The sequence below is a fragment of the Mustela putorius genome, unplaced genomic scaffold (assembly GCF_011764305.1).
Source record: "Mustela putorius furo isolate JIRA1106 unplaced genomic scaffold, ASM1176430v1.1 tig00003913_pilon_pilon_pilon, whole genome shotgun sequence".
NCBI lineage: Eukaryota > Metazoa > Chordata > Mammalia > Carnivora > Mustelidae > Mustela > Mustela putorius.
The window spans coordinates 11,722,824-11,750,818 of record NW_025422060.1 but is presented as its reverse complement, the minus strand read 5'-3'; the positions used below and the strand labels follow the sequence as shown (position 1 = coordinate 11,750,818).

The window sequence follows — 27,995 nt, the reverse complement described above, 5'->3', positions numbered from 1 at the left end:
TGTGCACATCTTCGTTTATTTTCTTCCCCCCTAAATGATCCCATCCGAACTGTATTGGCTGTAGATGGTAAACTCTAGAACGTTCTGGGAAAGAAATGCAAAATTACATCAGAATTGGTTTCCTCTCGCATTGATTTGTCAGGTTGGATTTTTTTTCCCCCCTTTGAAGACTGTTTCTAAATTAGGAAGGAACAGAAAAACAAATCTCTGGGAGACTCTGCCAAAGGATTTTGGAAAGCAGCACTTCTTAGCTGAAGAAATGGTGACTTCTGCCAGCGGCTGGTAGACAAAAGTTGTGAAACGGAGAGAGAAAAACTCAGGGATGTTTCTTGTCACTGCAGCAGATCTGCTCAGAGCAGAGCACCCTCCCGCGTGACTCTGGTGGTGCCAACGGGGTTGTGTGAACGTGCACACCCAGCCCCACTCCCAGGGAAGAAACTGCAGCTGCAGAGTCATTAAACAAGCAATTGTGTAGCATCTGTGATAGGCAGCTTTGTTCTTACCAACAGTAATATGGATGTGAGTGAAAATAAACCCAAGCAGCATCCTTGCGCTAAGAGGGCTGCCAACACCCAGCGCCTCGAAACAAAAGGAGAGTGAAGACGTAACCCTCTCAGATTGTGGCGTGTCTACCCCGTCTCCCCTCCCTTCCGTTTCACAGTGGAACCCCCCAAGAACCAGGATCCCCTAGGACATGGAAAAAACCAGAATCAAAACACAACCAGAAAAAAAAAAATCCAGATTTACGTGGGAGACGGACTTTGCATTTGAATCAGAGAGACCACTGATCAAGATCAGGATCTACGCTCACTGTTTCTGGAAAACTTCTTGGTACACCATTCTGGTGGGCGAAGAAATTCCCCGGTACCATCTCCTCTTTGGAGTTAGGGTCGACTTAAGTTTTCTAGGGGCAGTCTTTCCCTCAGCCTGAATTTTTTTCAGTTGTTTTTTTAACTCGTAAAATTGCAGGAGGATGAACAATGCCTCTGCTGTTGTTGATTGGAAACTGAGCGAGCAACAAAGCATTAGTAAAAATATCATGATAACTCCTAGGAATCATTTCTTTAAAAGATGAAACCTCTCGATAGAAATATGGGCAATACACGTAAATTTGCAGAGAGGAAATATCTCTAAGGAACATGAAAAAAAAACATCCAAACTCACCAGTAATCAAAAAAAATACAAATCAGACCAAAAATAAATAACGTGTAACAATGAGATATGTGCAAATATTTTTTTTAAAGGCGTAGTTACTGGTGGGGAGGAACATGAGATAAATGTTCTTATATGCTGCTATTGGGAATATAAATTTCTCTTCAGGAAGGTGGTAGCAATTTGACATACATAGCAAAACCTTAAAATTGTGTACTCCAACCCAGAAGTTTTATTTCTAGGAATTTATCCTGAGGACATTATCAGAGATGCACACAAAGAGCTATATTTGAAAATTACCTTACTGCTTTTTACACAGTGGAAACACGGACAAAAGTAAATGCCTACCCATGGAAGAAGGGTTAACAGCAGTGTGTTCCCATGACAAACTTTTATGAAGACGTTAAAACTTACAGAACAGTATCTAAGGGCAAAGGGAGATAATGCTATCCTCAAGTAAGAAAGTAAAATTTAAAGAACTATATGGTCCTAGCAGTGTAAAAAGGAAATGATGTTTATAATATGTATATGCAGAAAAATTAAATGGACCAGGATTTTTTTGGCTGATAAATTATCTCTCCATGGTTGGGTTAAGATTGTTTTTAATTTTAAAAAAATTTTCTAATTTTTATTATTTTTTAATTATTAATTTTTTAATTTTAATTCCAGTGTGGTTAACATAGAGTGTTGTATTAGTTTAAAGTGTTAACGATGTAGTGATTCAACTAGTGCTCATCTGGATAAGTGTACTCTTAATCCCCTTCACCAATTGTTTTTAATTTTAAATACTTTTTCTCTAAATTTTCTGTAGTGATTATGTGTACTTCTGTAATCAAAAAATATTAAATACTTGTTTTCAAAATGAAATGCATACAGTTAGCAATCTAGAAAATAACGTATATTTGTATTCAAGCACAATATAAAATCTTAGGGTATTTTTTTTCTTTGTCATTAAAGTGGGTTTTTTGCGTGTTCTCATACACTTTTTGGTTGCTTGGTACCCTGATTAATGTTTTATCCACAGTTCATTATTACCAAGTTTTACTGAGATATAATTGACATACAGCACTGTGTAATTTTCAAGTATACAGCATCGTGAATTGACTCATATATTGTGAAGTGATTACCGCAGTAATTCAACATCCATCATTTCATATCGATAAAAAAAGTTTTCTCTTTGTGATGAGAACTCAGGATTTACTCTTAACTTTCAAATATAGCATAGAGCAGTGTTAACCAGAGCCATGATGTTGTACCTTACATGCTCAGGACTTAGTGATCTTATCACTGGAAGTTCGTACCTTTTGACCATCTCATCCATTTCCTACCCCCATGCCCGCCCCTGGCAACCTCAGATCTGATCTGCTTTCCTATGAGTTTGGTTTGGTTCTTTTTTTTAGATTTCACAAGTAAATGAGATCATAGAGTGTTTCTGTTTTCTCTGACTAATTTCACCTAACATAATGCCCTCAAGATCCATCCATGTTGTCACAAATGGCAAGGTTCTTTTTTATGGCTGAGAACTTCCAATATAGTAGTATTGCCGTGTGTATATATATGTGTGTGTGTGTCAGGTCTTCTCTGTCCATTTATCTCTCAGCGGACACTTGGGTTACTTTCACGTCTTGGCTCTTCTAAGTAATGCCGCTGTGAACAAGGGGATGCAGATAGCTCTTCAACATAGTGCTTTCATTTTCTTTGGATATATTCCTGGAAGGAGAATTGATGGATATATGTAGTTCTATTTTTAATATTTTGAGGAACCTCCGTACTGTTTTCCATAGTAGCTGCACCCATTTATATTCCCACCAGCAGTGCACAATGGTTTCCTCTGTATCCTTGCCAGTGTTCGTTATCTCTTACCTTTTGGGGGATAGCTATTCTACCAGGTGTGAGATGATATTGTGCTTTTGATTTGTATTTCTCTACTGGGTAGTGATGTTGAGCATTTTTCATTTGTTGGCGATTTGTGTAACTTCTTCAAAAAAATGTCTATTCGGGTTCTTTGCCCATTTTGTAATTGTATTTTTTTTTTCCTCTTGGGTTGTATGGACTATTTGTATATTTTGGATTTTAACAGATACAGAATTTGCAAATATGTTTTTCTATTCTGTAGGTTGTCTTTTAATTTTGTTGATCATCTCCTATGCTGTGCAGAAGTGTTTTAGTTGGATGTAATTCCTTTTACGTATTTTTAATTTTGTGGCTTGTGCTTTAGGTGTCCTATCCAAAAAATCATCGCCAAAGCCCAAGTCAGGAAGCTTTTTTCCTGTATTTTCTTCTAGGAGTTTCAAGGTTTCTTGCCTTACATTTAAGTCCTTAGTTCTTTTTGAGTAGTGTAAGATAGGGGTCTAGTTTATTCTCTCACATGTGAATCTCCATTTACTGAAGAGAACATCTATTCCCTACTGGATGTGCTTGGCTTTCTTGTCAAATATCAGTTGACGTATATGTGTAGGTTCATTTCTGGGCTCTTGATTATGTTCTCTTGGTCTGTGTATCTGTTTTTATGTTAGCACCATACTGTTTTGATTACTATAGCTTTATAATACATTTGAAGTCAGGATATATGTTATCTCCCACTTTTTTGTTCTTAGGATTGCTTTAGCTATTGGGGTCTTTTATGGTTCCATACATGTTTTGGGATTTTTTTTTACTGCGTGTGTAAAAACTGTGATTGGAATCCTGATAGGGATTGCATTGACTCTGTGGATGGCTTTTGGTAGTATGGATGTTTCAACAATAAAAATTCTTTCAGTCTGTGAACATGAGATAGATACCTTTATGTTTATCTCTGTCTTCTTAGATTTTTTTCTTCAATGTTTTATAGTTTTCATAGTTGAAATGTTCATACCCTTAGTTAAATGTATTCCTTGGTATTGTTTTTGATGTTATTGTAAATGGGATCAATATTTTTTTTTTCTCAGAAAGTTTGTTAGAGTATGGAAACACGACTGATTTTGCATGTTGGTTTTATATCCTGCAACTTTACTGAATTCATTGATTAGAACTAACAGTATTTCGGATGAGCTTTTAAGGTTTTCTATATAGAAATCCATGTCATCTATGAAAAGAGCCAGTTTTACTTCTTCCTTCTCAGTATTGATGCCTTTTCTTTCTTTTGCTTGATTGCTCTGGCTAGGACTTTCAGTACTGTGTTGAATATGAATGGTAAGAGTGAGTACACCTGACTTGTTCTTAACCTTAGAGAAAAAGTTTTTAACCCTCTACCACTGAGTATGATGTTAGCTGTAGTCTTTTCATATATGACCTTTATTAATAAGTATGTTCTTTCTATGCCTAGTTGAGTTTTTATCATGATTGCATGTTGAGTCTTGTCAAATACTTTCTACGTCTATTGAGATGATTATGTTTTTTCTTTCATTTTAATAATATATATTTATGGGTTTGTGTATGTTGAGCATCCTTGCATCCCAGCAATAAAGGCCACTTGATCACAGTGAATGATCCTTTTAATGTGCTGCTGAATTTAGTATTTGCTAGTATTTTATTGAGAATTTTTTCATCCATATTCAGCCAGAGATACGTTTTCTTCTAGTGTCCTTTTTGGCTTTGTTAACAGGGTGTTGCTGGCCTAATAAAATGAGTTTGGGAGTGCTGCCTCCTCTACAATTTTTTTTTAAAGAGTTTGAGAAGGATTGATGTTCATTCTTTGTTTGGTAAAATTTACCAGTGAAGCCATCAGGTCTTGGACTTTTGTGAGATTTTTGATTACTGTTCGATCTAGCTAGTAATTGTTCTCTTTAGGTTTTCTATTTCTTCCTGATCCATTCTTGGTACATTGCATTTTTCTGAGAATTTTCTCATTTCTTCTACGTTGTCTAATTTGTTGGCATATAGTTCGTAGTAGCTCCTTATCTTTTATATTCCTGTGGTTTTGGTTGTAATGTCTCTTTCATTTACAGTTTTGCTGATTTGGGTTCTTTGGTTTTTCCTGGTTATCTAGCTACAGGTTTGTCAAATGTATCTTTTCAAAGAACCAACTCTAGGTTGTTGTTGTTTTGTTTTGGTTTTTAAACTGTAAGTTTATTTTTTCTATTGCTCTCTTCTGTATTTCATGTATTTCTGCTCTGATCTTTATTATTTCCTTTCTTCTGCTAACTTTGGAGTAATTCTTGCTTTTCTCATTCTTTGAGGTATTGAGTTAGGTGCTTTTTTTGAGTTCTTTCTCAATGTACTTCCCTCTTATAACTGATTTTGCTGCATTTCATAAATGTTGGTATGTGATGTTTCCATTTTCATTTGTCTCAAAATACTTTATTTCCCCTTTGACCCATCAATTGTTTAGGAGGGTGTTGTTTAATTTCCATTTATATATGAGTTTCCCAGTATTTCTTCTGTTTTTTCTAGTTTATGTTTTACCATTTCTAGTTTTACCATTATGGTCAGAGAAGATAATTGGTATGATTTTAATCTTCTTTAATTTGTTAAGACTTGAGGTTTTTTGGTTGCCTAACACATGGTGTAGCCTGAAAATGTTCCCTGTGCACTTAGGAAGAATGTGTACTCTGCTATTGACTGATAAAATGTTCTGTATATGTTTGTTAGGTTCATTTGGTTTATAATATTGTTCAAGCCTGCTGTTAACCTTATTGATTCTGTCTGAAGGATCTATCCATTGTTGAGTGCAGTATTAAAATCCCCAAATATTACTGTATTGCTCTTTCCTTTCCCTTTCAGCTCTGTCAGTTTTTGCTCTAGATGTTTAGGTCTTCTGTTGTAGGGTGCGTAAAAGATGTTTGCATTTGTTAAATCTTTGGGATAGATTGGTCCCTTTATAATTTTATAGTGGACTTTTTTTTCCCCTCTTTTTACCATTTTTAGTTTTAAGTCAATTTTGTCTCCTCTTGGGTTTTTTCTCTGGTGTCTTGTACAGGAACAGTTGTTGTTGGGAAGGGAGCAATGTCAGGAACAATCTATGTTGCCATCTTGGTGATGTCAGTCTCTCCAAAAGGTAGCTTTTTAACAAAAAATAACCTGACCTTTTTAGAGCAATGATGAGATCATTGTTACTGGGAAATGCCGTGCATTCTCTCAAGCTCGCCTCTACTCTAGTGCTTTAAAGCCTGTATGGGAACCTATGGATACGTTTTTCATTCTTTGTTGGAAGCATTCTTCCTTCAACTCTTTATGTAAGACACTGACTGGCCTTGCCCATGGGCTGGATGCCTTGGAGAGTGTGCGAAAGAGTTCTGCTATATAACTGCATTTGGTCCTTGCAGCAACTTTGTGAGATAAGCAGGACAGGAGTGTTTAGGAATAAGTCGTATAATGAATCTTAGATCTACAAGAGAAGTATTTCTCTTTCTTGGCTATCAGTTAAATGTTCTGTTTATCATGAGTCCAATGAATTTTTTCTTTCTGGTTAAGAGAAAAGCAAGTAGAAAAGGTGAAAGCAGGCAGAAAAGGTTAGTGTTGAAGAGAGAATCCTGGTTAAAGAAGTTTTGTTTTTTGTTTTTGTTTTTTTTTTCCCCTGCAGGTTTGCAGAGACTGACCATCTTCCTGTCCATTTTGAATCTCTGAGAAGGAACTAAGGTATGCAGGGGCATCTGACCCAGAACTGCTTTTTCATTATGCATGGCACCACACCTATAATTGGTAGGACTCATGTTGGGATATATTCTCTAGGATCAAGCAACAGGTCTAGAGTCACATCACATTTACTCGAATAGAAACTACTTAGAAACCACTTAACATAGGTGAATCCTCACTATGTGAATTTGGAATAGATGTAGAATGAAAAGTATCTGACTCTAGAAGGAATTGGATTTTCTTAGTCATCATGTCAATATTAATTTCTGGAAATACAGAGCAGAAGTTGACCCTTTCTTTGTTTTTACTTAGGCTCACGTTTATGTATGAAATAACTTGTTGGTTGTATTGAATTGCAAGTTAAGTTTCTAACAGTGAAGCTTCCAACAAAACTTTATAATCAAAATATCCCATGTGCACATTTCAGAAATTCTTCTGGGCTTCAGAAGTCTCCAGAGCTGCGGGCTTCGTCCCGTCTTCCTCCACACCGGTCCAGGTTCTCTGACTTCTCACCTGGATTTTTACAATATCCTCCAGTTGGGCTCCCCTGCTTTTGTTCTTGCTCCCTTATAAGCTCTGTTCAGCAGTGATCCTTCTGACACAGAAACCAGAACACGGTTCTGTACAGAATCTCCCACTGGTGTCTCCCAGGAACCGTGGTCTGCAAGACCATCTGTGATCTGCCTTTCCTCCTCGACTTGTCCCACTTGCTTTATCTCAGCCTTACTGGCTCCCAGGTCCTTCTCACATTAGGGCTTTTTTGCCTTCTGTCCTTTTCCTACAGTGTTCTCCCAAATATAATGCTTCCACCAACTTCAAATCTTTGTTTCAGAGTCACTTTCTTTTTCTTTTTCTTTTTTCTTTTTTTTTTTTTTAAGATTTTATTTATTTATTTGACAGACAGAAATCACAAGTAGACGGAAAGGCAGGCAGAGGCCGATGCGGGGCTTGATCCCAGGACCCTGAGATCATGACCTGAGCCGAAGGCAGAGGCTTTAACCCACTGAGCCACCCAGGCGCCCCTCAGAGTCACTTTCTTAATCCTGCCTTGATCACCCTGTTTTAAATTGCAGTTTATTTGGGGACATGTGGGTGGCTCAGTCGATTAAGCGTCTGCCCTCTGCTCAGGTCATGATCCCCAGGGCAGGCTCCCTGCTCAGCAGAGAGTTGGCTCATGTCTCTCCTTCCCCTACCTTCTCCCCTGCTCGTGCTCTTTCTCTTGTGCTCTCTCTCAAGTAAATAAAATCTTTTTTAAAAATCGCAGTTTAATTTTTTACCTGTCTTCAACCCCCAGATTGTAGGTTCTGTCATCTCTACAGCATAGTCGCCGTGAGGCTGCTTTTGTGCTGCTCCAGCAGAGCTCGCTGGTCGTGACAGCTTGTATGACCCAAAAACCAAATAGATCTACTATGTAGCCCTTCACCCAAAGTGTCCCCTGATTATTCCATTAACTGTTACATCCGCAGCACTCAGCCTGATGCCTGGTATACATTAGGAGCTCTGTAAATATTTGTTTAATTGAGTTCAATACTATTGTCATTTGGATAATATAAAGTGAACACTAAGGAAGAAGGAAGGGATAATCTTAGATGTTTCTGTAGTTTTCTATCCCGTGCTTTGAGTCCATTTTATTTATTTTTCTCAAATTTGCATAAGGGAAAAATAATCCCTGAATACTGTAGTGAGACTTTATTCAGCACTGCAGAAGTTAAAGCAAATTTTTACCTGATTTTTTGGTTTTTCTTGTGAGGACCCAACTGTTGCATACCCGATTATTTACAACCTTCTTTCAATAACCATTGATTTCTTCTGTAGCCTCTTGAACCAGAAGGGCATTGTACCCCCGTTACGACTTTATATTTAATTTGTCTGTTAAGACATCTAGAGGAAAGGCCCCAGAGCAAAATCCAAGAACTCTGGTCAATGTGAGTCAATCCAAAGAACCTGTGGGTGTTCATCCAAGCACACTTCTCCGGGAAGGGATGTTTAAAGACAGCGGAACCAGCAGCCAAAATACCACTGGTCTCTGTTGTATCCTTGATACTTTGTGACCTCAAATTAGGCATTAATTATTCATGTGTGTATTTCTTCATCCTTAATATCATAAGATTATATATATATATATGTACACACACACACACACATATAATGTCTACAGGTGGTTGTGTGTTGTTCATTGTTCCATCAATATAACAGGAGACCTCCGTGGTCTTCAGAAGTGTGAGATTTGTATGAGTACTGCACATAATCACTGTGTGGTTTTGCCTCTTATCTCCTACTCATTTCCGACATAATAGAATGTGGTAAGTTGCCATTGCCTGGTTTCCTCCTGAATTCAGTTTATAGGACTCTTAGCATTTATTTCCTGAGGGACTTCATGTCTCGGACATTGCGTGTTTTTCGTTCTGGTTATCGTCGTCCTCTAGGAAATGTCACCTCAGGGAAACGAGAAGGCTTTCCTAAAGGCCCCAAACTAGGGAGTGGCAGAGCCAGGATGTAGGACAAGATTCTCTCGGTTCCTAGAGCAGCGCCCTTTTCTCCGTCGGACATTACCACTCTGCTGTCAAGCAAGATTCCCTTCACATCATCCCTCAGACGGGAATGTCTGCTTTTGGTTTCTTGAAATGTCCGTTTTATTAACACAGTGAGTGTGCGATGGCAGCAGGGTTGGTGAAACATCACCACTTCTCTAAGTGCTGACTTTTGGTTTCCACTCTCTCTGTTCTCATGCTTAGTAAGTGACAGCATCTGTCTGATGGCCAAGAGAGATGTGGACCAAAAGAGGTGACCCGACTTCCCCCCACCGCCGCCACCGCACCTGCAAACAGCTCTGGCTTTTTCTTTTCTCTTCCAGAAAAGCTGCACTTCACATATTGTTCCATGAGCAACTATTTTTCTCCAAAGGGGATTCTCTCCCATGACCCATCCGAGGAGCATTTCCTTCTGAAATAGGTGGCAAGTTTCTTGGGTTTCATTTTCAGTCAGTTTTAGCCTGACGTGATCAGACCACCTGTGACTTTGTAGCAGCTCAGAGACCAAGGAAAGACACCCCCGCACCCCGCCCTTCACCCAACTGCCCTCCTACCTAACAGAGGACCTAGAGCCTATGGGGCATTCGGATATCGTAGGACAGATGAATGTTGTTTCCATGGGGTAATTCAAACATTCTGTGGCTGTTTTACATAAGCTTTTTTTTTTTTTTTTTTAAGATTTTATTTATTTATTTGACACAGGGAGAGATCACAAGCAGGCAGAGAGGCAGGCAGAGAGAGGGGCGGAGGGAAGCAGGCTCCCTGCTGAGCAGAAAGCCGGATGCGGGGCTTGATCCCAGGACCCTGAGATCATGACCTGGGCCGAAGGCAGAGGCTTAACCTACTGAGCCACCCAGGCGCCCCTGTTTTACATAAGCTTTTAAACTAATCTTATAAATGGAGAGGTCATGTCGCATCATGGGATATGTAGAGACTAAGAACCAGGCAATACCTCTCATAAGTTTGCAGGGCCAGGAACCAGGGGTGAATGAAGGAAATAGGGTTGGGTAAGAATGTCATGTTATCAGGGAAAAGCGTCTACTTAGGGAAATTGCTCCTTACCTCCTACTTGCAGATTATGTCAGCTCCTTGTATAAGAATAGAACCAGGGGTGCCTGGGTGGCTCAGTCAGTTAAGCATTTGCCTTCAACTCAGGTCATGATCCCAGGGTCCTGGGATCGGGCCCCGCATTGCTTCTCCCTCTCCCACTCCCTGCTTGTGTTCCCTCTTTTGCTGTCTCTCTCTCTCTCTGACAAATAAATAAAATCTTAAAAAAAAAAAAAAAAGACCAAGGTGTTGGTTATGCAGCTGACAGGACACATAGCTCCTTGAGGAGAGGGATTCTGCTCTCCCACCTCAGAAAGCATCCTAGTGTCCACATTCACAGGACCAATTTTATCAGTCTCTAGAGGTGCCGTCTTCTTGATGCTTCTTCTGTCCACCAGCGCTCTGAAATTGGTATTTTCTGTGTACGAGTGTTGTCAGCAAAACCGGTTCGTTCCTGCCCCAGGAGGAAAGCAGCCTCCACCGGCTAACAATCGAAAGTAGGGAAAGCAGCCCAATCCATTCATAACTCCCCCGGAGGACCGCCCAAAATATCCGTGCCATCCCAGGCGGGCAGTCTCGCTGCTTGTGTGGGCTGGTGTATTTGTCACTTGTGCAACCAGGATTTTAACAAAGAGCCACGTCTTAAATCACAATGCAGCGCGAGACCAATGTTTCCATCAGGGGAGGCCCTGCCTGAAGACGAGGTCTTAGCTGCAAGATTGTCCAATCATTTCAAACTCCAGTGTAGGATGGAGCTTCGCTGTGCCGTTTTGTAAGGATCAGCAATGGAAAAGATTTGGGTGAAAGGCAATAAAAAACGCACTTGATCTAAAAATAAGTGATGTGAAAACGTGGTGATTTCAATTGTAGGTGCTTGGGGGACACTCACAAAGCAGCTCAGTTTCCGTGGGCTGGGAAGAAGCTGCGGTCAGAGGGAGTCACCATGGTCATGCTTTGGGCCCTGGTTTCGGTTTCCCTTGGTCACAGGTCATCTGCTTTGGGTACTAAGCTGGACTGGAGAGTGTCTCCCATAAAGATCTGTGTCTACCTGGAACCTTTACAATGGGACAGTATTTGGAACTACAGCCTTTGCTGATGTAATTAAGTTAAAGTCCTACTGGAGGAGGAAGGTGTGCCCTCAATCCAATCGTGTGCCTAGGAAAAATCCATGTCATGACACTGCAGGGGACATCGATGGGCAAAAGCCATGTGACCGTGGAGGCGGAGATTGGAGCAACAGAGCTGCAGGTGGAGGATGCCGAGGAAGGCCTGCGTGCCCTGCCTGGCATCAAGAACTGGAAACGACAAGGAAGGAACGTTCCCTAGAGCCTTCAGATGGCGTGTGGCCCTGCCGACACCTTGATTTTGAACTTCTTGCCTCCAGAACGGTGGGAGAGTGAATTCCTATTGGTTTAAGCCACGTAGTTGGTGGCTTTTACGGCAGGAGCGAGGCCAGCAGTGACTGCGGCGCTGAGGAGAGTGGAAAAACCAGAGCAAGACCAGGGCTGTGTGTGGTTTTCATTTCATTGTTGGCTGACCCAGAACGGGGTGTGGCCACATCCTAGGGTCTTGGTATCACCCTGGGCTATGAGTCCCGGGAGTGCTTTAGGGAGACGCCTTACCTCAGCCCTGACTGTGCACCCAGTTCCCCCGTGAAGAACCTGAACGATTCCTTTTTCATCAGGTAGCTTCTCCTGCTACAAAAAAGGATAAAAATATCATTATCTCTTTTGAGGAAAGGGAAACTTTTTTAGTTACCTCATTAAAGAAATCTCATTCTTTACAAGTGCTGGGTGACATTCTGTATTCATGCTTATTTTCTAATCCAGAGCTATAAACAAAGACAAAAAGAATATGAAAAGGTTTTTTTTCTGAGCTTGCTATATTGTTTTTTTTTCTTTGTTATCTAGGTGAGGCTTATTTTATATAGTTTTATGCACAAAATGAAAAGCTCTCATCCAGTTGCCCCCTTAAAAACTTTCACTATGAGTTTGTGATAATAGAATTGATTCATTAATTCATTCCTCAAGGAGCATTTATTGGCTCTATGTGGGATATGTGCTCGTCCTCACAGATGATCTCTGGCCGGAGATAGATATAAAACACAGCAGAGGTCACTTCCGGGGACAGAAACAGGGGACTTCCTTTTCACTGTCTCCCCTTTTTAAAAAACTGCCTACATGTATTAAATATGTAGAATAAATAAATACAAATTTAATTTTAACATGTCAGTGGTTACTCTAAAATAATTTTTAAAATAAGGGTTGATTGAGGAAGCATCCTGTATGGGCAGTATTGGTTATAAAATATACAGTGTCAATGCAGACACAATCCCTGGAAACTAATCATCTTGTCTAATGGGAGAAATTAGAAATTAGTAGTCACACAAATAACTATATAATTAGAAACTTGATAATCCTCTGAAATTGAAGAATTTGGTGCTATAAGAAAAAATAATACCAGGAGCCAATAAGATTACCCAAAACCTGAAAGAATGATGGTTTATCTGGAAGAAGGTAGAATTTGACCAAAGGAAAGAGTGCTCAAGGTGAAGCCTTTTGCAGAACAGGAAGTTGGTACATTTCTCAAACTGTAAGAAGGCCACACTGGCTGGAGATGAACAAAGAGGTAGGAGAGATGAACAGAGACCAGATCACGCAGGATTTTCATTAATTCAGCAAATATTCATCAGATGTATATCATAAGCCTTGTGCTGTCCCAGCACTGGAAATACACACAGGGGATTTTCAGCTGTCTTATGGAGTATGCATTTCATTATGAACCCAAAGAGAATCCATAGAAGGATTTGAAGTTGAGAATTCATATGATTTGATGTAGATGTGTAGAAGAACGCTTTGGAAGAATGGAAAATTGGTGTATCAGACTTGGTTGGCACAGCAGTAGTACCTGGGCGATGAGCTTTGTCAAGCCACTTGGCTGTGTGGATGCCAAAGCTTAACAATATCAGTATTTTGCCAGCCTTCACAAAATGGCGGCCACTCTAGTCCGTGGTAGTGGTATGTGCCTTCTGAAAAAGTCTTTAATAGGAAACCAAAAGTTGAGAATGTGGTATTGAACCTGATTGTTTTGACTAGTAGCTTTTAAATAACTTAAACTTGATTTCACCACGAAGAGCAATTAGCACAAATTAGGTTTCCCATTGCACCATCATTTGGCAAATTGTCATAAATTCAGGGCTGTATAATGACACCAGAACAAGACTAGGCACCAAATCATCACCCTCCATCAATGAATGATATTTCTGTTGTAACTTTTTGCCATTGTACTCTTCAAAGAGCACCACCACAGCCCTTCTAGCTGCTCATTGATTTTTTTTTTCCCTTGATGATTTCTGGCTGCAAGAGAACAGAGATCACCAGCATTATAAAGTAGAGATCATATCTATGCATCGTAAAAGAGTTCTAACCACATTTACATTTTTCACATTTTCTCAAGAAATGCTTCCTTGCATATAGTTAGCAACTTAAGCCATTTTATATGGAGACGAAAGTGGAGAGATACCAGCTCCCCACTCAGCCGACTTGGTTTGATCAAAGCTTTTGAGAAATAAAATATCACCATCCTATCTGCATGCCCCCTCCTCTTAAAAAAAAAAAATCGTAACATGAAAACAGGATGTCAGAGAACCTTAGAGGACTCAATCAGGCAAGGATTTTGGAGACCGTCTTGTCCAAACCCTGTTTCTGGCAGCTGAGAAAAGTGAAACCCAGAGAAGTCAATTGACCCCAGAAATTCAAGTCTTGCAGCAAAATAGCTGCCAAATCAGGACAAGAATCTGGACGTCAGCCTTAATCCAGGGATCACGAAATAAAATACGAAAAGAGAAGACTAGATACAAACTGACAGAAGATAAGCTAATGTGCTCTGTCCACAAAAATTGCATAATTGCCACACATAAGTGCCCCTCACTGCCCTCTTCCAAAGCGTGAGAATGATGGTGTGACTTAGGACTCTAATGTGTGGGCAGTGCTTAAGAGTTACCAAAGGCAGATCGTCAGTAGCCTAAGAACATGATATAGCAGTTAGCTCTGTCATACAGCAAAACCTAGTGCCGTCACTGCATCCGGATGTAAACTCCCCAGGTCAAGTCAAAGCTGGCTCAAAGGCCACATGGCAAAAGCCCCCAAATCTGGATTATGATATAACACTATTTATTTGGAAAATCCCAGAGATTTGTTGGGGGGATCTGGGGGGGAATAACCCCCAAAAGCAAAAGACAAACCCCCTTCTTTGGTGATCTGAGAAAATGAGCCAGTCTGTTTCAAAAATGAGCATAGTTGGTTGGAAGAACATAGAGAAAGATCAAGCACAGTCAAGCACTGTAGAAATGGAAGTGGTGGTTTTGTACACATTTTGAAGACTGCCTAAAGCAGAGAACTGTATTGGAGTGAAAATTGATCTAACCCAACTGTCAGTAGACCTCTCTAGGCCAACCTGTTGATGTTGAGACGAGATTTCCTTCCCAAAGCAACTAAAGACTTGGAAGACACAGGGGACTGTTTCTCATTTCACCAGGTACCCAATAGTGCCTGGACGTTTATGTGTTGTTTCGCCTAAATCTACGCAGTCCCAGCGTAATATGGTAGTGCTCAGAGATTGATAGGTTTGCCTATCTCAGCTCAGCACCCTTTTCTCTTTGTTGCAGGATGGCCTCAACATTAGACCTAGCTGAAATACATCTTATTCTAGCTCTGCCTCCCCTGAGCTCTCTTCCAGCCCTTGGCACCCTCACCCCCCTCCGAGAGAAGGTTACCAGCCCTGAGCAGCTCTTCCTAAGTAAGGGGGAGCCTGAGTAAATGAAAAATAAGGAGCGACCAGAATGAATAAGCATCCAGAAAGATGTTCGAGTGGAACCTGTTGAGTAGGCTGGTCTGTGGGCATGAGAAGCCTAGCACTACTAGAATAACCCCGAGAGAGAGACAAGTGTGGCAGAGAGATGGTCCTGGAGAATCTGCATATTAACAAAATAATGCGGGTAATTACCACCTGGCATCCTGGGAGACACATTTTCATTGAGTATTATTTGAAGTAACAGTAAATAATAATTAACTCTCCCTCATCACACCTCCTCTCTGGACATGCAAATTAGGTTAAATTATTTTTGGTTTCCAGCCACATCACCCGCCATCCTCCTGGTAAGGGATGCAAAGCACTTTACAAGTGCGGCGTCCATCCTCCTCCGGGAATATATAGCAAAGCAGTGGATTTCCAGAAAGTTGAAAATGGCAGAAGTTTTTAGAATGATGTTGTCTACCATAATTTTATGCCTCAATCTGTGTGTGGCGCGAGTGGTTGTTAAGCATCAGTAAAGGCTATAGCTAAATTCCAGGACTTAAAAAGGTGCCTACGGGCTGAGATCTGAAGCATGAGAGAGAGTCACAAAAGGGATCTGCACTCCATTGAGGGGGTCATATTACGGAAGAGTCTGTTATAGATGTGAATCTATTGCTGTATTTCAAAGACTGTGTTTCTTGAAACATTTTAATGTCCTCCCTCAGTTGGAATCATCTATGTCCAAAATAACAAATGGTCCCATACTTTCTACCCTCTGTACCTTAGGAGGCTTGTTTTTTGGTGGGTTTTTTTTTTTTTTTTTTTTTTTTTGATGTAGATGGAAATTGGTGTGGAAATCATGAGGGAGGTCTGGGGAAGACTAAAATCAGCCATTCAAAGCTGCCAGCGCACCCTGGACCCCCTCTAAATTGCTATTTCCATGTCACAGGATTTTTTTTTTTTCATTTTAAAACATTCTGAGATATTTTCATGGTGCTGTGGCTAACCATTTTTAGTCAGTTAAAAAAAATGCCTTTATCACCTCCCACCAGGAAACTCATGGAACACACTGTTGGAGATGCTAAAACTTTTTTTTTTTCATTTCTCCTTACAAAATATTAATGGTAAGCATTAAAAAAGAAAGAAAAAGTATTTAATTTGGTTTTCAGAAGCAAGCTGAGTTTGAAATTTAAAAATCGGACCTATGTAAGTGTGAGTGAGGCCTCCATGAGTCATTGCAATGAGCCAGCCGATTTCGACTGAATAAGAGGGCAAGTGCCCAGCCCTTCATTTCACCAAGCAGGTGCAGAAAACGCACTAGTGGAAGCAGCTCTGGGTCTGGTGGCTCTGGTTTTCAAAACTAAAAAGCTCTAGTTCACAAACACGTGTAGGTCTGGTGGAAAAGAAAGGGGAAGGAAGAGGGAGGTAGCCAAGGGGCTGGACTAAGGGAAGGAGCTGAGACCAGACTGCCTCTCAGCTTGGCGTAATGAAGGAGGCTGCAGTCCTGCCGAGGACCAGGAGGGAGAGACCCTGTTAGGTCCCCTCTCGGCTTCTCCCTCTCTCCAGAAATGAAACCCAGGGTTCCGCTTCCATCCATCTTCCCTCCGGGCCAAGGAGAGGGTTGCTGTGGCCCCAGATGAAAGACGGCCAGACCTTGCAGACGGTCTCGGGGTTTCCCTCAAGCAGCTGAGACCACTCACTTGACTTTTAATAACTTACCAATTCTTCCTGTACCCAGGAGAATATATAAATTGGTAAAAAGTATTATGCTTTGTTTCACTCTGTGGTCTAAATTCTAGGCGCGCTCCTCTGGCCACTGGGTTTCTCCCCCATGTGGGGAAGAAATGCAAATAAATAAAACAGGATTTTTTGTTTTTCTTAGAAAGAACAGGGAAATAAGTGAGATGAAGTCGGAGGGGGAAAGAGTAAAGGAAATAAAACCAGGGGAAGATACCATAATTCTTAATAAAAATGGCCCAGTTTATGGAAAATTTCTCAGAATGGCTCTCACCTCCAAGTGGATAATAATCCACTCATACAGAAAGAGAATTTGTTAACTAGAAGGGAGATCTGATACATGGAACACTTGGCCAAATTCCTAATTTCCCACTTATTTCCTCTCTCTTGAAGAAGAAATATTTCTTCTCTCTTCAAAAGTCATTTTTAAAGCACTAGTAAATGACACCTAAACCAAAGCACATTGATGAACGCTATTATAGATTGATATGTTTCCCCCCCCCCAAAATGCCATATGTTGAAGTCTTAACTTCCTGTACCTCCAAATGGAAATTATGTGGAAACTGGATCGTTTTAGATGCAGTTAGTACTGGGGTAAGGTGAGCCCCTAATCTACTATGACTGGTGTCCTAACAAAAAGAAGGCCACGGAAGAGAAAGACACACAAAGTAGTAAGATAATGTGGGGACGCTTGGATGACTCAGTCAGTGTGTGTCTGACTCTTAATCTCAGCTGAGGTCTCATTCTTAGTATAATGAGTTCAAGCCCTGAGTTGGGCTCCATGCTGGGCATAGAACCTACTTAAAAAAAAAAAGAAAAGAAAAGAAAAGTTAATGTGGAGAGACCAAGAGAGAAATGGGCATCTGCATGTCAAGGGAAGAGATCAGAATAGACCCTTCCTTTGCAAGAAACCAGTTCTGTTGACACCTATTTCAACCTTCTACACACCAGAACTGTGCTAAGATAAGCTTCTGTTATTTAAGCTACTCATTATGATACTTTGTTAGTTTGTATTAGCAAACTAATACAAGCAGTTTCCCAGGAGCTAAATGGTATCACATTATTTCAAAAATAATAATAGCTAAACTAACATCCATTGAATAATGTCTGTGTTCCAGGACCTGGGTTTTATATATGCATTGCTTCTCTTTGACCTCACAGTTTCAGTATCATTTGTCTCAGGACATGATGCATGGAGCTGTGGCAGCCATTTGCATCCATGAGTAAGGACAAGCCTAAATCCTAAAGCCAACATTCTGAAGACATCAAAGTAGAAAGGCAGAAAATACCTGGGTCTTTCTTGATGACACTGGTTGACTGAATTAACCAACCCCAGAACCTTGTATTCTGAGGCTTTTTTTTTTTTTTTGAGAGAGGTATCTTTACTATTTAAGGCATGCTATGTTGGGGTCTTCTGTTACTTGTAGCCAAGAGCATCCTAACTGATACATTTCCCTCCTATCATATGTTGGTTTACCAACTTTTTCTGAAGGTAAGGGTTATGTTGCCTTCATTTTTACATTTCTAGAGCTACCCACAGGGGCCAGCATATGGAGGTAAAATTCAATCAGTGTTTGTTGAATAAGCAAAAAGATGAACATATCCTCGAACAGATAATATCAGTAGCATTTAAAGAAACATTTAAATAGATTTAACTTTATTAATAGATTAAATATATTTAATTTTACTAATAGATTAATAAGCATTTAAAGACAGAGAATTGAACTGATTTGCTGAAGATCTTGGAATGACCCTGTGACTCAGTGAGGTGACAGGGGTCCCCTAACTCCTTCCTTTTTACACCAAATTGCCCTTGCTACTGTTTTGTATGATTATGAAATCCTTTCCCAATACCACTTTTTCTCCAAAGCTTTCAACTTATACTCAATGTGCATATTTCCTATTTCTGCATTGTTTAGAATTTTTTATTTGATCTATAAATACTTTACAGAAGCCATTTCAATTATGAAAACCCTCGAGATTACTAATGAATGAAAGTTGAGTTCCTTTCTTGACTTCTGTACCTGTTGCTTTTCACCTCATCCTTGGGGTCATCATCTTTGATTCTTTGCTCTTCTTCACCTTCCATATCAGGCCAAGTCCTGTTCATATTCCCTTTCAGAGACACTGAATCTCTTGCCATCCCTTCCTGTGGCCATTGGCACCACCCCATTCCACTCCCTGAGCTGCCAAGCACGTTGTTATTTATTCACAACTTGTTTTCCTGAATCCATTCCATTCCCCATGAAATCTATCCTTGTATCTCAAGCAAGCCAGTCTCCCTTAAATATTATTTGGTCATGACATTTCCCTATTTACACTTCACAATGGCGTTATATTTCCTTTGATATCTCGGTACATCTGTGTTTCCAGAGTCTTGTCCTACTTTGCCTACATAACCATGTTTTCCACTAGTCACTACTGCATGAGTTCCCTAAGATTGTCTCATTTCCTGAGCATCCCCCTCAAATAGGTGGCATATTTGACCATCTCAACTCTTGTCTTAAATGCTCCTTCTTTTCTCCTAATCAATCAAAAATCACCCTAGTTCCTGACTGGGGGTGATTTTTTGCAACAACATTATTGACTGTTACAAGTAGGCAATAGAGTTGACTAGCATGTAGAGGGTTGGTCCCAGGGATGCTGCTAAACATTCTGCAAAACACAGGACAGCTTCTCACAACAAAGAATAACTGGCTCCAAATGTCTATAGGATTAAGATGTAAAAAGTAGTAAAAGAGACACAAGGAACAGAAGTCAATCTGAACTCTGCTGAGTAACATCCGTTCACTCCCTAAGGCTGACGCGTGTCACTGGTCAAATGAGGCAAGTGGACCACGATGCCACGGACCCTTGCACCTCTTGTGACTCCTCCTAATGCCTACAATGCTCGTCTCTCTGCGCTACACAGTTTAAACGTTCAGATTATGTGTTGGAGATTGTCCTCTGTTTCTTATGTGGGTGTTTCTTGCTCACCTAGATCCTGCTCTTTACCTTGAAGATGAGAACCATGTCTCATCCTTGCATTCTCCTACAGCACCTACATACTGAGAGCAACAACTGTCTAAGTAATCTCCATTGATTGATTGGATGATGGTGGTCCCAAACACATACTGCCAAGCCACCGGAGACATAGAGTGTATCTGTGTTTGCTTAGTAAACCACAACACTCTGCTTTGTCAGGCTAAATGTTGAGAATGTGTTGTTTTGCCCAATGAGATAAAGGACATCCTACTCTTTCAGACTTATCCATTTAGGTGGCTAATACAGCCAAATTACAGAGAGAAGGAGGTCTGTCCAGGGACTCAACAATTTATTATAATTATAAATTTAATATATCCACTAAGGAAAATTTTGTAAAAATACATAAAGCACAAGATTAAAAGGAAATTGTAGCCCCACCATCCAGAGAGAGCCATTGTTAACATTATTAACATTTTGATCTATTCAGTTGTTTTAATGGATGTATATATATGTGTGTATATATATACATATATGTACATATATGTATATACACACATTTTATCCTATATATATGTATATATATATACATATATATGTTTATATATTATATTGATCTTTACTTTTTATAATATTCATATATGTATATTATATTTATATTATATTGCTCTTTACTTTTTATAATATTCATATATGTATATACATATGTATATATGTATATGTATAAAGAGCAATATAAATTCAAATACTTCTATTTAAACACACATACACACACACACATTGTCATTGCACACATCTAGGAGTTCCAAAGATGACAAAAGATTTCTCTCCCTTCTTATCAATATTTTCCCACAGGCATAACCACTTTTAACAATTAGCATGTATCCCTACAGAATTTTCTATTCATATACAAATATATATCTTCTTACTTTTATAAAAATAGTATACATATTGTTACGCAACATATGTTTCTACCTAATATATTTTGGATAACCTCCTACATCATGTAAATCTACTTCTTTCTTTTAAACCTACATGGTAATGCAATTGAATAAATGCAGCAACACTTTTTAAACCAGTCCCCAGTGATGGCTTCTTGGATCATTTCAATTTTTGCTCCTATAAGCACCTTTGCAAATTATTTTGTAGATATGTATGTATACTTCAACACTAGTGCAAGTTTCATTGTAAGACAGATTCTAGAAGTAGAAATGCTGAGTCCAAAAAAAAAAAAATGCAGTATCTTTAGATACTGCCAGTCTGCCTCCAAAATATTTACTAATTAGGTCTTCAAATAGTGAATCTATTTGATCAGCCTTATAAATTAGTACAGTTTTTTAGTAGAGGAGGAATACCTATAACTCCTATTCTTATCTTAGTATCTTTGCAGTATATTGCAAGGTCGAAACTGTATCTCAGATTGACTTTTGGATTTCATATGAGTCTCTTCATATTCTCTGTGCAAAATCTCCCATTGAACATTGTCGGACTGTCCTTGATGTCTGAATAAGTAGCCACCAAGTTTCCCAATAAGAAAGTCTCATGCCTTGGTGACATTGGAGTCAGACAGATTACATTTGACTCCTCCCTCCTCTAATTATTAGCTGTGTGTCCTTGGGGGAAATTATGTAACCACTCTGAGTCTCAGTTTTCTTTTATGCAAAATGGAAAAAATAATCATAAAGCCTACTTTGTAGAGAAGTTCAGAGGATTAAATTAAAACTTTCTCCAGCATCTTACAAAGACTAGGCACTTGGTTCGCTTTAAGGGAGTCATGAATGTAGCTTAAGGAAGAATGATGTCTATTACTGAATATTTTACAAAAAGAGATGCCAGAGGTAGATGCCAGACTAAAAATCCTATTTTCCACGTCAGGTGGGATTTTGGTGTTGCTTAACTCTAGAAGTCTTTCATTTTATCCTTATCATTCATTTTCCTTAATGGCTTCAAATAAAACCAAAGGAGAAAGTGAGGTCCCTGCATCTCCCCACCCCATTCCATTCCACACCACACTGCAACCTCCTATACCTTGGGACATAAGAGAACCACTTCATCACAGGTTGTTCGTCTGCGATCTGATCAGCACCTTTAGTGAACCAGGAAAGGAACACTCTGTGAGGATTAAGGCAGCAAGGAAATGTCATTCTTGGGTAACTGAAATCTATTATTTTGCTGTAACCAGAGCTCTCTGTAGTAGCACAGAAATCCCTGTTCCCTGTGGATACAACCAGAGCTCAAGCTTGTCAGGAAAGATAATGGCAAGAAATTCCACAAAAGAATAAGTGACAGTAATTGGAAATAATTTAAGGAGAATTGATATGAAAAAGTAGCTTTTATTATTAATTCTTATATAATCTAAATGATCATTTATAACACATTTATTTTGACAGTCATCCAAGACTTTAAAAATTTTCCCATGAACCAGTTGTAAATGGTTGATAGTCAATTTGTTGGAGATTATACTGATTAAGGAAATTATTCATCTACTATATTTTTCATCTCAGATATTTTTCAAATGTCACTGAAGTCTCTTAAGCTTAAAAAACCTTGTTATTAGCCCGTGCTCACAGTAAGTGTAAAACTGATGGCACAAATATTATGAATAGTACCTCTTAGGACAAAATTTGATTTGTTTGAAGGCAGATGACATTATAAAGGATAGTCAAGATGTCAGTAGAAGGAGTTAGTATGCTACTTGATTCACTTAGCATCGTTGTCACTTTGTAGATTGAGATATGATGGATGGTAGCATTAATATAGAAAGTATGTTAATATTAGAACAGGCTTTAAGATCCCTCACTAGAAAATTCTCCCCCTCCTCTAAATTATTGATATAATTTAGAATAAAGTGCCGTAAGGATACAGCACTTCTTAGACTGAAAGCCCTTTGGTGTAAGGAATTTTTTGTTTCTTCTCTTTAGAAAAGTAATCAACCTTTGAGGTGATATCTATATCTATATATCTATATCTATATCTATATCTATATCTAGATATATAGATATATCACATTACATATATATGTAATGCCCCCATTTCAAGAATACATTTCAATAATTTTTGACAAATTTATATACTGATATAACCACTCCACAATCAATGTATAGAATGTTTTCATCACCCCAGAAGTTCTCTTCTGTCTCCTGCCAGTCACCTCTCCTCCTCTTCAGCCCTAGGCAACTGCTAAACTATTTTCTGTCACTATAGATTGGATTTGTTTATATAAACCAGATCTTACAGTGTGTGGTATTTTTTTGTCTTACTTCTTTCACTCAGTATACTGCTTTTGAAATTCATCCACAATTTTGCCTGTGTCAGGATTCATTATTTCTTGTTTGTTTATCTGTTTGTTAGTATTCCATTATGTATGTATCCATTCTCCATTCACTTGATGGTGAACCTTTAGTTTGTTTCTGCTTTTTGGTTATCATAAATGAAACTGCTTTATATGTTCATGAGTAAGTCTTTGTGTGAACATATGTTTTTATTTCTCTTCAGTAAATATGCAGTAGTAGTTACACATACTTACTAGTTCTAGAGTCTTCTTTGTAGACTGTAGGATTTCCTATATTGGAGATCATGTCATCAATGAATAAAGAAAAGTTTTACATCTTAAAAAATGCAGTAGTAATATGGTAGGATGCATAATAAGTATATATTTAACTTCATAAGAAACTGTCAAACTATTTTCAAAAGGAGCTTAACAATTTTATATCCTTACCACCTGTTGTTCCACATATTTGTCAATACTTGTTATTAGCAGGTCTTCTTAATTTTGATTAATATAGTGGGTATGTAGTGATATCTAATTGTGAGTGATGACTAATGATATTGAGCATCATTATATGTGCTTGCTGGCCGTGCATATATCTTTTTTTGTGAAGTTCTCTTCATATCTTTAGCTCACTTTTTTAAAATTGGGTTGTTCATCTTAAAAAAGTTCTTTATATATATTTTTAGATATAGTCCCTTGTCGTGTGTGTGTGTGTGTGTGTGTGTGTGTGTGTGTGTCTGACAAATATTTTCTGCAGTCTGTGGCTTGCTTTTTCATTTTCTTAACACTGTCATTTGAAGACCAAAAGTTGTGAATTTTGATGAAAAGGGACTCTTTTTAACACCTACTCCTGTCTCCTCCACAGCTTTAAATTCCGAATAGAGCTTTTCAAACACAAAAGTAGTCCCTTAGTGCCTCTCTGTTTATTGACAAACTGAGAAAAGCCAAAACATTAGCTCCAAATTGAGAATTCTATTTTAAATATTGACATTCTGGCTTCCTTCAAATAAGTTATGCAAATTTCTAAGGCAGTCCTGGGAGGTAGAAAAAAAATATCGCTGCTCCCATTTTATAGAAAAATAATCTGAGGTGTAAAAAAGAGAAGTACATGACCCGAGGTGAAGAAAAGTGGCTGAGGCAGAGCAGGGAATGCAGTGAAACTAATTGATCCCAGTGATGGGTCCGACCCAAGCCCTTTGGGGTCCACCTCCTGGCACCCAAACCCATTGAGCTAAATAATTACAGCAAGGCCAGGGCCTGAAGGGATCCGTCCACATCTGCTGGTATTGATTCTTTCCATTTTATTTATTTATTTATTTTTCCTCCTCCACATTCCTGCCCTTCCTTCTTTTTTCTTTCCTTTTTTCTCTTTTTCCTGTCTTCAGTTCCATTACGTGTTCCACCAGCTGGCCTTAGTTTGGCCGTTTTTCGTAACTCCCTTTCTTCTCCTCTCCCTCCCTCGGCTGCACCCTCCCCCACCCTTCTCTGCCAGTCTTAGAGAACTCACCTTTTAGAACATATCAAAGGCTGAAGAACTCACCTTTTAGAACAAATCAAAGGCTGATTTTTCTGTTGTGCAGGGACACACATATTTGATAATATCTGTGTCGTCTTCCAGTGGTGGTAGAACCAAAAGCAAAAGCCAGAATCCACTTCAGGGCCATGGATGCCAGTCAGGGTAGAAATGCTGACTGCATAGACCAGTCAAGTAGGACTTCAAAAAATTCACCTGTGGGGCGCCTGGGTGGCTCAGTGGGTTAAGCCGCTGCCTTCGGCTCAGGTCATGATCTCAGGGTCCTGGGATCGAGTCCCGCATCGGGTTCTCTGCTGGCAGGGAGTCTGCTTCCTTCTCTCTCTCTCTCTCTGCCTGCCTCTCTGCCTACTTGTGATTTCTCTCTGTCAAATAAATAAATAAAATCTTAAAAAAAAAAATTCACCTCATTTCAGGTGAAACTACTGATATGTTCCGCCTTTTTTTTTTCTTTCTTTCTTTTACATTGAAGTTTGCTAGCAATGATAATATTCCATTACGAGACCTCTGTAAAACAGCAGCCACCGGGGTACACTTTTAAAGGAGTGACCCTTTCACTTAACAAATCTCCCCATACTCCCCTGCTTCAAACTTGGAAAACAGTCTTCGAAGCAGCCCGCAGGGTCCTACATCATCAGGATCTCTCTCCATCCTCGTCTCATCTCTGGCCACACCTTCATGCTCCATTTTGTGTTTGTTTTCACACCAACCCAGCCATTCCCTGGAGTGCTCCCATGGTGGCGGACGCTCCTCCTCCTGTCCAATTGACCCTCTTCCTGCTCTCTCCTCACCCCTCTTCCTCTTCATAATAACATCATAGCTATGTTTGTTCATAAAAGAAAAAAAGTATGTATGCCTGAAATAAACTCAAGTGCTATAGCGAAGTTCAAAATATAATTTTTAAAAATCTATCCATCACTAAGAAAGAACTGTCATTCACATTTAACCTCATTTCAAATATATCCTTATATAAAATATATTTCTATATCTATATATATAGAAGCATATCTGTATATAGATATATATGTAGAAATCTATCTATATATAGAAATATTTCTATATGTAGAAATTATCTATACACACACACACACACACACATACATATATGATAGAATCTGCTTCCTCCTTGCTACAAAGATGAGGGAATTAGCACTTACACTTCTTCCTTCTTCCTGATTTCTCCCTCCTTTTCCTATTTTTATGGTTGTATCACCTTTTTTATATTGTCATGGATTGTAACATTTGCATTGTGGTCACAGCCATAATTCCCAGTATATTTATATCTATTCTTAGTCCTTTATTTAAATAAATTCACTGCTCATGGCTAGTTCTCCCATTGTACCTTTCTTATTTCTAAAAGATTAATTTTTATTAATTCACAATTAGCTAGATCTTGTCACCAAGCAGTGTTGTTCAAGAAGAGCGCCAATACTATGTACCCTAAGCTCTTGCATGCTTGTTCATAGCTTTTGGATGGTGTTCTTCTTGACTGTTGGTTGAACAAGTGCCCTTGGCCTAAATATCAGTGTCTTTTTTTTTTTTAAGATTTTATTTATTTGTTTGACAGACAGAGATCACAGGAGGCAGAGAGGCAGGCAGAGAGGGAGAAGCAGGCTCCCCACTGAGCAGAGACCCCCCGATGTCGGGCTTGATCCCAGGACTCTGAGATCATGACCTGAGCTGAAGGCAGAGGCTTTAACCCACTGAGCCACCCAGGCGCCCCAATATCAGTGTCTTTTAAGTGAAGACTTCCATAACTTGAGTATTAGGTGATACCCTTTTACCTTTCCTTTAAAGTACATAAGATTATAATTAATTGGTAGTGTGATTTTTGTTTAATAGTCTTCTTAGAAATTATAAATTTTAAGGATAAGAATCATATCTCTCTTGTGATAGGGGTAACATATCTCCTAGCACAGTTTTGGGCCCCAGGTAGGTGCTCAGTATAGTTGTTCATTTAGTTAACAAATATTGATTGAGAAGTTAGAGATATAGCAATAAGTAAAACAGACCAAAAAATTTTTAAAATCTCTATCCTTATGGAAACTACATTCTGGTGGAGGGAGGCAGAAAATGAACAAGTACACATATATAGTAAGTAGAGTATTTTAGAGAAAAAAAATATATATAATAACATTACTAGACTTTGCTAGCAGGTATTACTAGTGGTATTTCAGAAAACACCTGAAGGAGACAATACTCACTTGGGACCAGAACAGAGATAGTAAGGGAGAAAGAGAAACTGTGACTGATACAAATATAGTGAAGAAGGCGGCAAGGTTAGAATAGATCCCTAGTCTCTTCACTACACAAGCCCTCATTCAGTCCGTAATTCACACCGAACCAAGGAGCAGCAATGTGAGTTCCATCTTTAGACTCACTTCATTCCTCCAACCATCCCTGTGCTTGACCCAGGAAGGGAAAGGTCTTGAAAGTTACCCTTGAGCCTCTGTTGGGTTCTCTAGATCTCAAATCGGGAACGAAGAGTAACCAGAAGCTCCTTACGACAAGGAACTTTCATAAAACAACTCCCCCAATGGCAGAACCTTCTGTTTTCTCTTTATTTAATGATAAGGAAGGCAGAGAGGACTTATTCATTTTTTCAGTGAATCTCCTTTGAGGACTTGCCATGTGCTATGAATTGTACAAGTCCTGGGGATGCAGCATTGAGCACAACAGATGAGTTTCTGTCTTGCCCTCCTCAGGCGTCCAGCTTAGTGATGGACACTTGTGGCCTATGTCCTGAGATTTACACAGCAGAAATTGAGTACCACAGACGTGCACTAGATTTATGGGATTGTTGATTTTCTCGATTTAAGATGAAGTAACAGAAAACGTTAACCGCGCAGATTCAGTTTAAACGTTTGTTGAGTTTGTAGCTCTTCCATTGTGTAGCACAAGAAATGGAGGCAGTATTCTAGTATTTGAGAATTATTACCTGATTCAGCAAAGAAGTCACTCATGTCATTGACAAATGAGTGAAATTCCAACATACGTCTTCTCCGTTGTTCCACTTTCCTCTTACTCATTTACACAAACGAAAATGTCAACCAACATTCGTGTTGGAACTCCGCTCATTTATCTTTTGCAACCATAGCTTGGCTCCAGACAAAAAGAATTCACCAGAAAGTCAACAAAAGCATCCTGCAGAAACAGTCGTCCCATGTGCAAACCCGTCGTTGGTTTCCCTTTCCACAGCATCACCGTGAGTTCAAGATCACAGGTCAGCAGGCAAATGCTCCTCACTGCCTGCTGATTTGTAACCAAACATCTCATGTGGGCATCTCTCCAGGGCCCACGGTGGGTAATGCCGAAACTGACGGGCACACTGGGTTTCGTGATTCTCCCTTGCCAGGATGGTGGGCTGGCCAGTATGAGATCAAGCGTACACACAGCAGGAGGTGACAGCATTGATCCT

The 27,995-nt window shown here is 39.3% G+C and overlaps 1 protein-coding gene and 1 long non-coding RNA gene across 2 annotated transcripts in view; one reads left to right on the top strand and one right to left on the bottom strand.

Annotated features, from left to right (window-relative positions):
- The window catches only part of RSU1 (Ras suppressor protein 1), a 200,208-nt gene extending 193,538 nt beyond the window's left edge, over positions 1–6,670 (top strand). Inside the window, exon 9 of the mRNA XM_013058890.2 lies at positions 6,653–6,670. Coding sequence (XP_012914344.1) covers position 6,653 — 1 coding nt within the window. The 3' untranslated portion in view covers positions 6,654–6,670. The remainder of the gene's footprint in view (positions 1–6,652) is intronic.
- On the bottom strand, positions 2–23,358 carry LOC123388854. The gene is made up of 3 exons (XR_006603362.1): positions 23,302–23,358; positions 11,906–11,980; positions 2–84 (listed from the first exon to the last, which is right to left on the bottom strand). It is a non-coding gene; the product is annotated as an uncharacterized LOC123388854 (long non-coding RNA).
- Positions 23,359–27,995: the final 4,637 nt, after the last annotated feature.